At 31.8% G+C, this 13,005-nt stretch overlaps 1 protein-coding gene across 1 annotated transcript; it reads left to right on the top strand.

Moving 5' to 3' along the window:
• Positions 1-1,002: 1,002 nt before the first annotated feature.
• LOC129317449 (probable LRR receptor-like serine/threonine-protein kinase At4g36180) lies at positions 1,003-2,956 on the top strand. Its single transcript, XM_054961773.1, has 3 exons — positions 1,003-1,447; positions 2,177-2,190; positions 2,804-2,956. The coding sequence occupies exons 1-3, from the start codon at positions 1,003-1,005 to the stop codon at positions 2,954-2,956; spliced, it is 612 nt and encodes a 203-aa protein (XP_054817748.1).
• The last annotated feature ends 10,049 nt before the right edge of the window (positions 2,957-13,005 follow it).

The raw sequence follows: 13,005 nt of genomic DNA, 5'->3' as shown, positions 1-13,005 counted from the left end.
TCTTATCTAAAGACATTTATGATAATGACACCAATGAAGTAGAAATAGAGGAAGAAGGCAAGATTTTATTTAAATCTCTAAGGCAATTCAAGCGAAGTAGCAGTTTGATTTGTGATGCTACTACATGCAGGAGAAACTTGATTCATTCACTTCATTTTTTATAAAAATAATTCATCACTAAATTTTTGTTGCTACCACAAGTGCAAAAATAATACTGAAGGTCCCTACCACTTGCCAACTTTAGTTGGGTTATTCAATTATTCTTATTCTAAATATTGAACATAATTATATTGTGCCATTTTTCCACAAAAAAAAAATCAAAAGGGATGTATAGACTTGACTTAAAAGGGTAGGGAAAAGAGAAAATGGCCTCCCAATTTTTCTTAGTCCCTCATGGTAGAGACTAAAAAATCTTTTCTTTTCTAGCATCTATTTGGAATTTCATTTTTTTATAACAAGAAATTTAGGTGGGTCAAGTCTTGTGTTCTCACTAAGATAGAACAAGCTTTTAGGCTCAAAAGTATTTACAAAGGTTTGACGCTAAAACAGAATATTGAGAGTGACAAAATTACTTTAGTTTTATTCTTAAATCAATGAGAGACGATAACAAGATATGACTGAAGGTATGAGAATAACAAAAGTATTGATAGTGAAATTATGAAGAAATTTTTTTTTAAAAAAAGGCACATGTATACAATTTGATAAAAATCAGCAATTTGAGTTCTTATTTTTGTCGTTCCTGTGAGTCTATCCAACATGGGAAATCTTTGCTTTCATTTCTCCTCCTGCATTTTCTCCATGCTCTGTCTCATGGTTTGCCCATCTTTATGTCATTCCAATTTTACCCTCGATGGATTGACACTTCTTGCTTTCAAATCTTCTATTAGGGACCCTTACAGTTACTTGAAAAATTGGTCCAACTCATCATCTTCTTTTTGCAACTAGTTTGGAGTCACATGTGATTCTAACAATGAGAGAGTGAGAATCCTAAGTCTTCTTGAGATGGGTCTTGAGGGCACCTTACCATCACAAATTGGAAATCTGTCTTTCCTAGAAAAACTTAAATTACAAAGCAACAACTTTCATTGTGGGCTGCCAAAAGAGTTGCTTCAATTGCACAAATTGGAAATTCTAAACTTGAGTTATAATGCACTTAGTGGAGAAATTCCAACTTGGATTGGAAGCTTGTTTATGCTTCAACACTTGAGTCTTGGCAATAATAGTTTTGGAGGTCTCATTCCTCCAAGCATATCCAATTTGTCTAAGTTGGAGACATTGGATTTGAAGTCTAATTCTATCAACGGATCTATTCCATTGGATATTGGAAGACTACAACACCTGAAAGTTTTATGCATTTCTAGAAACATGCTTTCAGGAAGTATACCTCCATCTAGCTCTATCTTATCATCACTTGAACACATTTCTTTGTCTCTCAACTTCTTAGAAGGTATGTCTTGTATAATATATATGTGATGATATAAACATTTATTCTATGTCAAAATTGATGAATTTATCATTTTTTGTAATTTTTTATATCAGTCTTATATGTGATGTCAATCTAACTTGGGGCGTGCTATTTACTTTGTCTTTTCAAAGTTAGTCCTTGAACCGAAAATTCTCAAACATTTAACAATTACATGAAACAAATTAACTATACCTCTATAATTAAGCTATCATCCTCAGAACAAATTTGACTATTCTTAAAAAATTATGCCTTGAATGATTTATCTCTGACAAAAGATATTATTGTTTAAGTAGACAATTTAATTAAATGTTACTGGGAGTTCTCTTTCAGCGAGGCACTTTTTTTTTTTTTTACGCAATAATTTTTGGAATTCCTTTTGTACACTTCAATTTTCATAAGTTGATGCATGTATATCTGCATATTATCTGGTTGGTAATATTGACTAGAGACCAAATTATTGAATACATGTATGAGATACAACAATAATTATTCCCAGAGTCATATGTTTTACTCTTTCGTTGAATAATACTTTTTATATAAGCACTCACGAAAAAAGTACAAGTATATTTTTTGGCCATATGTAGGACATATTCCCAAAGAAATGTATAAGCTTACAAATCTGAAAAATATGTACATTGGTATCAATAAGTTGTCAAGGCAAATACCAGGCATAGGAAATTTGTTCATGCTTGAAAATTTATATCTTGCAAGCAATATCCTCCAAGGTACATTTTTAACGAATCATAAGTTTTTTTACTATTGTTTGCTTTTCTTTTTTGGGACAATTATGTATAGATCCTGTGGAGCATATTTATTTATAAATAAGATCCATGTAATTTAGAAACTACAACTAGTCCCTTGGGATCTCATACCCTTACTTGTAATGCATGATTAGTTTAACTATTGGATACGTAAAGTTATAGTTATAAAAAATTAAAGTAATACTTTTAAATTGTTGTAAACAATTAATGTTAAACTTTGTTAGTAACATATAAATATGTGAAGTTATAGTTGTATAATGTTGATGTGATAGTTATAAATTACTGATAAGGTAGTTGTATACAATTAGTATTAAACTTGCAATGCATGATTAGTTTAACTATTGGATATGTGAACTTACAATTGTAAAAAGTTGAAGTGATAGCTGTAAATTGTTGATGATATAATTGTATATTACTTAATTGATATAATGTATTTTTAATAGGGACATTATTTTCTTTCCACCTTAGTTTCAAATTATACTCATGTCCCAAATTATACTCATGTCCCGAGGGACCTAGCTATGATTTTTTATTTTTTATTTTTTGCTCTCACACCTAGTATCTTGGGGTATTCTAGGTTCATTGCCCACCCCAAACTAGTCCAGATCCATATTCTATGGACCTTACGGTGGAAGATAGGTACCAATGGGATGACCTCTTTGTGGTTGCTTTAATTATTGCTTTTTGTCACCCCGAAGGATTCGAACACTTGTCCTTGAGAGTGCCTTGATTTTTAAATTTTGTGGGACTTATTTATAAAAAAGTTTGCTCTATGAGCGAGACCTATACATAATTTTTTCTTTATTTTTTAACGAGAATCATTAGAAACAACTTTTTTGAGTGACCATAATTTTTGGAGAAGCATCCCTTCAAATATATGTCAAGTTGATGATTTCAATGGTTATATTTAGAAGACAACATATTTTCATAATTCTATACTACAAAATAAATCAAGGACCCATTTGTTTATGATTAAAAAATAAGTGAGTTTTATATCATTTAGAAATTTAAAAAAAAATGAAATTTGTTTTTAGAGATTTTATAAAAAGCATATATTATTTTATGTTTGACTAAAGTAATGAAAAGTGAGTATTATTTAGTTATTTTTATATTTTTATGATATCCTCATGGATCTCTATTCATAAAAAAATATTATTTTGTTATTTTAAAAGGGCAAGACTTAGGTACTTAGCCTTATATACTTAATATATAGTACTTGCATCCAATCAAATCAAACAAGTGGAATTTAATGTGTTAGTAATATTAATAACAAAAAATATTGTAGAATAAATTATATATAAATGATACACATGGCTTAATTTAATTAGAAACAAGCACCATAACATATAATTTTTTTTTATTTGTTAGTTAATGATATCACGGCAGGCTCATTAATGCCTATCGTGGAATAAATAACTCGAGGCTGTAACGACTTTTTAAAATTATTACTTCATGATATCACGACAGGCACATTAATGCCTATCGTGATATCCATCACGCGCAAGTTTTTATAATTTTTTAATTATGATTTAATAATATCACGACAGGCACATTAATGCCTGTCGTGATATCCATCACCATTTTTAAAATAATTTTTTTAATTATGTATTAATGGTATCACGACAAGCACATTTATGCCTGTTGTGATACCCAATAATTTTTTTAAAAATTTTTTGTTTTTTATTCACGAGGCTATGTAATCACGACAAGCACATTAATGCCTGTTGTGATTGCCCAATCATATGCTATGATAGCATATGGCCTATCGTGGTATCCAATAATTTAAAAAAAATTATTTTTTTAATTTGCTTGGTCGATTACAACAGACCATTTAATGGCCTATCATGATACCTTTTTTAAATATTTTTTTAATTGTATCAAGGTCATTTAATTTATTTAAAAAATTTTTAACTTATTTATATATATAACTTAAATTTGAAATAATTATTAATTAAATTTTTTATAGTTATAACGTCATTTGTTTCTTTTAACTGTGGTTTTAGTTGTGTAGTTTTTAGCTTTAATTACTAACATTGCCATTGAGTATGTTATAACCATAGTTACTTCTATAACTGTGGTTAAAAGTGTGTCATTAAAACTCTCTTTTGCACTAGTGCAAGGAAGAGGAGTTGAGTGAGCTGCCATAATTAATTAAAGGCTAAGAATCTTCCATTAACAATACTCTAAGGTTCCTACTTAAATTGGGAAGCCACTTCATTCATAGTTAGGTTAGTTTGCTAGTTAAATTCACTAGATAATTAGGTTAACAATTACTTAATCAACTTCAAACTTTGAGTGATTTATTTCACCAGAAAACTTTAAATTAGACTTAAAATCATTCCTTGAGAAATGACCTAGGGTTGGCCCTATATTGCATTAGGGTTAGCTTTAGTTTAATTTTGAAGGCAAGCGATAATCCCTATCAAAATGATGAAGTTTACATTGTGTATTGCTACATAAGTTATGTACAATTTGAACTAGCTTAAATTAAACTAATAAGTGGCCAAAATAAAGCTTCATCTCAAAAATTGGCCAAATAGGTATAACTATATGTATGTCAACTTTAAATATATACCAACACCATCTAGTCATTCACTATTGTTGGTTGTTATAGCTAAACCACGCTTGGAAAATGCCACGTGCTAGCTCTTCAAGGACTTCTTCCATTTGACCCTCAGCAAATATGTCACAGTATGCATCCTTGTAGTACTGATTACAAAAACAACAAATAAAGTCATGTTAATTACTAAAAATATTATAGGATGGAGAAAAGGTTGACAACATATATACATTGTCTGGAAGAGTCCTAACAGGAGCATGTTGAATTATGTCCTTCATATATCTCATGATAGTATACCAACAATCCCTAGCTTTGTCATGTTGTTTCGGGCACTACGATCGCACATTGGATAAAAAATCCGATCAGTTAATAATATGACATGACATGACTTATATTTATGTTGTAAACACGTAATTAATTATAAATACATATACATTGATAATTGTCCATGATGTCACTTTATCAAGTCAAACACTACCTATTATTAGCTATCGAGATTACTGATCGACCTTAATGCGGTATATGACAATGGCTCTAACATGCAATATAAAGTTAATGTGAGAAATATGCATATAGAATGAATGAATTACATATATATATGCACAAAACTTAATGAACTTACTGATTAATCATCTCTCCTATATGCAGTTTGTTGGTCAGATCGCCACCTCTAATAGGGTCGAGATACAATACTCTCCCTATAGTTAGATTGATCACAAGTATCATCTAATGCCCCCTATAATAATGATTACAATTAGGAAGTGTCATAATTTAATTTTGAAGAAAGTAAAGTATCGCAAAATGATTTACCCTTGACAATAAGGTGTTGTGAATATTTTGTTCTTATTGTTACCACATTGCTCAAAGTATTTAGAAAACCTTTAAGCTATGTCTAATCCTTGCTTAGAACTCATTGTCTCATGGCTATAAGGAGAGACCAAGTGGGGATTGATGAGTATAACCCTCTTTGCTACATCTCGTTCGGCAAGCATAGTGATGTATAGGTTTCTTAAGTAATGTTAACATAAGTTGATTAATAAATGACTAAAACATAGATATTGGTAAATATTTAATGTAAGGTTTTAGAAACATACCTCATATATAAGTTACAGAAAGTAGTGGTAGCCTGTGCATGGTTGAATAAGTCAATCAAAACCTTATTATTGACTTGATCAACAGACTCTAGATCTCTATACATTGCTGTAGGGACAGGAAGCATTACTTCTTCTTGCATCTCTTCATAAGACTTAAGCAACTTTCGGTGTTTGTTGGGTGTGACAAATTGATGCAAAGGTGTTGATTGAGAGGCTTGAGGCATATGGGCTTAAGAGAGAGCCTTCAGTGCATTCTTGGGAAATGTGATGGACTCTTTAGATTTGTTAATAGAGTTCTTATCATTTCCCCTCTTCTACTTATTATTCGCCGATGCCTTCATAGCCTCTGGTGCTTTTTTGCCACAGGCTTTCAACATGCTAGTTTTTCACATATATGTAGTTAGAGATCAACTACAAATAAATTTTAGTTATGAATTTAGCTATTATACATTTAGAGATGGCACTGAAATATGGATAAGATGAACCAGTCATGCTACAAAACTTTCGATTGCATCTACTACTGTCCTTGCACCTTTAGTAGGGTGAGGTAGATCATAATTAGGCTTCTCAGCCGTCTTCAAAGAAACCTTGACTATCCTTTCAGGGAGTATCTCATTGTGAAGCATGATTTACCTAGTAATGTTGTACATTCATCTCAATACAACCAAACTGCCATCTTCCCCCAAGCAATCAACATCAGCCTCACCCTAAAAGAGAAAATCATAATATAATATGAATCATATTAACATGAATAAGGCTAGAAATATCACTAATAAAACCTCAGGTAGGAACTGAGATGGGACTATGCAACTGTCATTCATACTATGGCTAGCATCACTCAATGGAAGCCCTAACTTATTTCGGTTCAATAACATGTCAATGAGTCTAGATTGCTCTTGTATCTACTATGACTGTGCTTATATCTGTTGCTTCTATTCTATTAGTTCTTGCCTCAGTTCTTGAACGTCAGTTCTTTGTGACACTAAAGCCAACGCCCCAAACATGACTAAGATGGTCAGTATTCCCTAATACCTTCTCTAAGATATCCTTATCAGCAGTAAGAGTGCCTACTAATGCCTCTTGAGTTAAGCTCTCATGTGAAGTACTAAAAATAAGGTAAACAAGTAAAAATAAATAATTAATAAATTATATCATTAACGCTTACTATTGTGTCAACAACCGCCTTTATTTTTAGATTGTCAATATTGCCTTGTTTGTTCTTTTGAGCCTTAGTCCAAATCTTGCCATGGGATATAGAACCCTCTAGCACCTGCTCTTTTTCAATCAAGGCCTTTTCAAAATTGGCATACCCCTTGTGCCTAGCCTTATAAGTGTATTCATTCTTCTTCGCTAACTCTTTGTTTTTGGTGATTAATACCTTTAAAAACACAAAACATGACAAATAAATGGAAATAAATGGCAAGAAAAGCAATAATATTTTGATAAAATAATAAAAATAATACCTTAAACTTAAGATTACGACGTGAGTCATAAAATCTTTCCACTCATTCAAATTTACAATCGGCCTAATAAGGGGAGGAACTGTGTCTTCGATGCCCTCTATATCGGGGTTCTACAAGAATTTAGAGGGGATAAATTTAAAAACCTCTAAAAGCTTGGAGGGCTGCCCCAGCCTTTTGTAGGACATACTTCTTGTGCCTCCCCTTAATCTCAAATCCCAACTGTAAAATAAACAAGTAAACTTGTGAGGAGAGAGTATATATCATAAAGAAGTTTAAAATAATAATTAAAGTGATAATATCTTATTATTATAGTATTACATACTGCATCCCTTATTGCGGGAGTTGCATTCTTCCATGACTTTAGATTGATAGGCACACAAGACTTCGCTGCCACCCCGATGTAATTGATGAAATTATTACTATCAACTATTTGATTTTTATTATTCTGCTTGACAGTAAACTTCTTGCTTTTGTCACCTACTCTATCATAACCAACCCCTTCTTTAGTTGTTCTTCCTCCTTATTAGTCACATTCTGCCCACTATCATCATTTTGCCTGATAGGACTACTAGATTTAGATCAAGTATCTACATGAGCACCTCGGCAGCCATTTACCTATGAAGACATTAATAATCAAGATTAAATAAAACAATAATAATTCAAACAAGAGCAACATCTTAACAAGATTAAATAAAACAATAGACCAAATGAAAAAATAGTATGTCACACCCTAATATTTAAGGTATGATTGGCACGAAATATGAGATAGACTCACATTTCATAAGCCTTATATAACTAGGAAATTAATTCAAAATAATAATATAATTTACATCTAAATTTTAAAATTTTAACTATTTTGTAAAAATTTCAACAGAACTTTCCCTGTAATTAGAACCTCCCTAAAATTTTTGCAATAACAAAAAACCTGTCATCCAAACCAGAAAGGGAATTTAACTCCACACCAGCAAATTTCACAACAATAAAATAAGATTAGGACCTAACTATGGTATATGTGGAGCATTAAACTATAATTGTACAATGTAATGCATATTTATATCAAACCAAATATCAATATGTGTTCCAATAACCAAAAGTAATAATGCCCCTTAATGATTAGCAGGAGGTGCAGGGTCAGCTACATCTAAGACCAAAGAAATTTCTAGTGATTAACGTTCCAATCAAAATTATAATTAAAAAAATTATGAAGATAGTAACTAATAAATTTAATTCGAAACAACTTCATGAAATAATGAAACATATACTTAAGCTAACATAGATAATGAGTTTTCTCAATAATATAACTGTGAAATTAAACAATGCTATTGGAATAACATAAATGCTTAAAAAATCTATACAGCTCATAAAATATATATAAAAAATTTCAATGGTAGTGCAATTCGATAAAATACTTTCAGAGAATTAATAGATAAATGAAAATTTTAATTTTAATTTATGAGGGCTTTATCAGATAGAATAACAAATGTGGACACACAATCCACGAGGGTAAGTAACCAGTCAAGCATGATTAAAAGCCATGAAACAAGCACGGCAGGAGCCACGAATCAAGCGTAGGCATGAAGCCCACGAAAAACAAGTGTGAGTGTGATGCTCACGAATAACCGTTCCTCCATTCTACGTGCGTTGGCCATCATACGGGGCTAGCACCTCCTATAAGCACCCTGCTAGCTATGTGTACTATGGTGTGCCAAGGGCTAATGGAACTGCTGTTACATCCAGCATTCTAAACTCAATCCCCTTCATAAAAATCAAGTGTATGGAGAAAGAAAAATAGTTTCAAAATTCTTACTTTCAAATAATACTCCCCTATCATTTTCCATTGTCCAAAATTATCATCATTTTTCCATACACAAATCATTGCAATAAAATTTTTTATATCAACATAGAATTAAACAATTAAACTGTTTATGAGAAACAATACCATTAGAATGGAAATAGGATTAACAAGAATATGTAAACAATTTATAAAGCAATAATAATAATATTTAAATAAAGAAATTTTTATAAACACTTTACTGAAAATATATTCGGAACGCCATCCACTCACCTGATGGTTTCCCAAAATTCTAAAGCATGCTTCTCTTAATCTTTCACTTTCATTCTAACGGTGTTCTTGATTTCCTGACAAATAGATCGTAATTCTAAAATCATTTATCAAAAAATTTTGCAATCACTTATTGGACATTAGAATTCAATCCAAACAATATCAAAGATAATACTCTAATATTTCATGTTTCAAACAAACTTGAGTTAGTTAAATCATTTGACAACTTTTAATTTATTCTCATACTTCCTTATGACACATACTTATTCATAAATAATAGTAAACTATATCAATCATTCTTAAGCTTCCTCTAGACTAAAAAAAATGTGAAACAAGCATCCTATGTAATCCTTTCTCTCGCTTTGGTATTTTAAAATTTTCAATTAATAACTTGATCTAAAATTATAGAGACTTCTCCGAGCTATAACATGGAAGCTTTAATAACCCATAATTTATGAAATTTTTCTCTCACACATTTTTACAAATACCTTGAGGGCATGCATTTATCATTGGCAAATTTATGAGATAAGCACCCATACAATTTAACAGCTTTCAAATTGTTAATTCCATCCTAAAATTCGATTTAGCATCACTGCATGATAATATTCAGCACTAACCGACACATACACCTCAACTCTTACTAGAAGTGCATAACAGTAGCAACATGGAATAGGAACATCACCCATTAGCAAAGGATGAAAAAGAAAAATGCCGTGCTACTATAGAAACCAAAAAAGAAGAAGAAAAAACAGCAACTTTCATCAACAAAACATAGTGACAGCAACTTAAATCAAACGTGCTCAACACTGAAGAAGGAACAAGGAAAAGTTTCAAGTTTCCACACACACGAGAAGGAAGAAGACCAATATTCAACCAGCAAAAAAATAGTCGAGCTAGCATCCACACACATGAAACTTTCAGCGATTGAGGAGGAAGAAAAAGAAGGACCAAACATGCGTGCATACACCAAATTTGTAAGCCATGAAATAGAGCAGAATCGAGGAAGGAAGAAGACAAAAAATTTCAGCCAGCAAGCACACAAACTAGATTACCATACACATATAGACCTCTAACTATTGAGGGTAAAGAAAATAAAAACTGAACATACATGCATGAGCACACCTTCTTCCACCCCCCAAAACAGCAATGGAAAGAGCAGAGATTTAGCTCAGCACAAGACATAAATATACGAATAGTAGAGATGATCCAGTAAAGCAAGAGCCAAGCCAATGATGAGGAGAATAACAAGACGGAGGTAAAGAGGAAGGGCTCGACAGTGACGAGAAAGGAAGTCTAAGGTTGGTGAAGAGAAGAGATGAGAATGCTCTATTTTTCAATCACGTAAAAATATAAAAATCAGATCAAAGAAGTACTTGGGAAAATTACCAGAAAGAGCATGAAAAAAATCACAAGGAAAGGCACAATAAAATTATGAGGAAGGACACTACATTTTCCTATAATTTTTAAAACTAAACTTTTGCTCAGAAAATTTTGGACCCTGGAATTTTTAAAAAAAATTAGAATAAATTCTTATAAACTACCCCTTTCTACTTGCCATAAAACTTATTTAAATGAAATATCCATTAGTAAAAATTTTTGTTCAATTTAAAATTTAGATTCATTACATAGTAAGTCAAAAATAGTCATTACCTATTTATTTCGTTCTTTTCCTTTTTCTTATTCTAACTACTTTTTTAACTAATTCTTTCTTAACTTTAATAGTTTTCTTCTTCATTTAAATATTTCCCCCTCTTAGAAATCCAAATGCCCTCACTGTGATCATGTCTTACATAGAAAGCATCATCTTCAATACTGTCTAAGCCATCATCATTTTCAAATGATGTCCCATGAAATGGATAAATGTCAACTTCATCATATCTTTTATTTTCCTCATTTTCATCACTTTCTTTGGCTTCCATTTCTTCAACTTCCTTGTTACTCTATAAAACAATAGACCATTCCTTATCAGTAGGATCATTGATATAAAAAACTTGTTTTCCTTGAGACAGATAAATAAAAGGATCCTCTTTATGCCCTTCCTTCGTTAGAGTTACCCTAATCAACCCAAAGTCATCGACATTCAACCTATTTTTATTTTCAATCACTTGCAACCAAAGACTGGAACTCAAAAAGAGATAATCCAACTCCCAAATGTGCTCAATTACCCTAAACTAACGCATTCTTGCATAGATAGGTTTTTTATCTTTTGTACTAGAAAATATGCATGCCATCGGCTATGGTGGATACACCATTATTTTGTATTGTGCTTCGATCATTGTGCTCCTTCATGTAGAACTTATACCCATTGATGATATAGCTCGTGTAAGAGAGGACATGTTTGTTTGATCCTAGTGATAACCATCTCAATCTATCATGAATAGAATCGGGATCAGCATTATACTTCCCTTTTATATGCTTTTCAACTAGTATATAAACTGTTTATTGTGTAGTTTGGTGTGCCAACTATTTAATCGATAAGGGTTCTACCTCTTAGGCTCTGCTTGATGAATCTTAGTGTACTAATCAACCTCTGGAGAGTTGTATAGCATAAAAAGGTGTACTTTATCTCACTGGTCACTTGAGATGGTGATAACTTTTCTTTCTATTGTCATTTTTGTTCCTTCTTTACCAATAACCCTTGAATTGTTTAAGTATTAATTGCAGAAGTGAATAGCCTCTTCACTAATATATCGTTCAACAATGCAACCTTCTAGTTGACTTTGACTTTTAACATAATCTCTCAATACTTTGATGTGACACTCAAATGGATACATCTACCTCAAATAAGTAGGACCACATAATTGTATCTCTCTAACCAAATAAACTGTTAGGTGGACCATTATATTAAAGAATGCGGGAGGGAAAACATCTCCATCTCGCATAATGCTTGCACAATTCAACTTTACAACCTTGGTAACTTATCAAGATTAATTACTTTACTACATAGACACTTGAAGAAGTAGCACAACTTTATAATTGTAGCTCACATATTAGTAGGTAAAATACCGCGTATAGCCACTAGAATAAAATTCTCCATCAAAACATGACAATCATAAGTCTTTAAACCCTTTAACTTTATATCCTTCATTGAAACAAGATTCCTAACATTTGAAGAGTACCCATCTGGAACCTTGATTGTAGCAAAAAACTCATAGAAACTTCTCTTCTCTCTTCTAGATAGTGTGTGAGCTGCAATATGAAGAAATGTACGAGTTCCCTTCTCTTATGGTGCCAGTTCTTCTCTTATCCCTATCACAACCATGTCTAACCTAACATTAATGCCATCCTTAGTCTTTCCTATAATATTAAGCAATGTTCCAATAAGACTATCATAAATATTTTCTCAATATGCGTTAAATTAAGGAAGTGTCTCACATTCAAGGTCTTTCAATATGGCAACTCAAAGAATATGGGCATTTTCGTCCACCTGCTTGTTCCAACATGCTTCACAAAAGGCTTACCAAATTCAATATCAACTTCTTTTACCTTCTTAAATAGTTCCTCACCAGTCAACTGCTTTGGTGGCCTCCCTTCTTTTGATTTTCCATCGAAGGACTTTTTCTAATACCGATACTAATGCTTGTCACCTAACCATCTATG

Source organism: Prosopis cineraria, unplaced genomic scaffold (genome assembly GCF_029017545.1).
Source record: "Prosopis cineraria cultivar Desert tree isolate PC_DT_omini unplaced genomic scaffold, ASM2901754v1 PC8, whole genome shotgun sequence".
NCBI classification, from domain to species: Eukaryota; Viridiplantae; Streptophyta; class Magnoliopsida; order Fabales; family Fabaceae; genus Prosopis; species Prosopis cineraria.
Note: the sequence above shows the minus strand (reverse complement) of the source record. Positions and strands in the feature narration are given on the sequence as shown.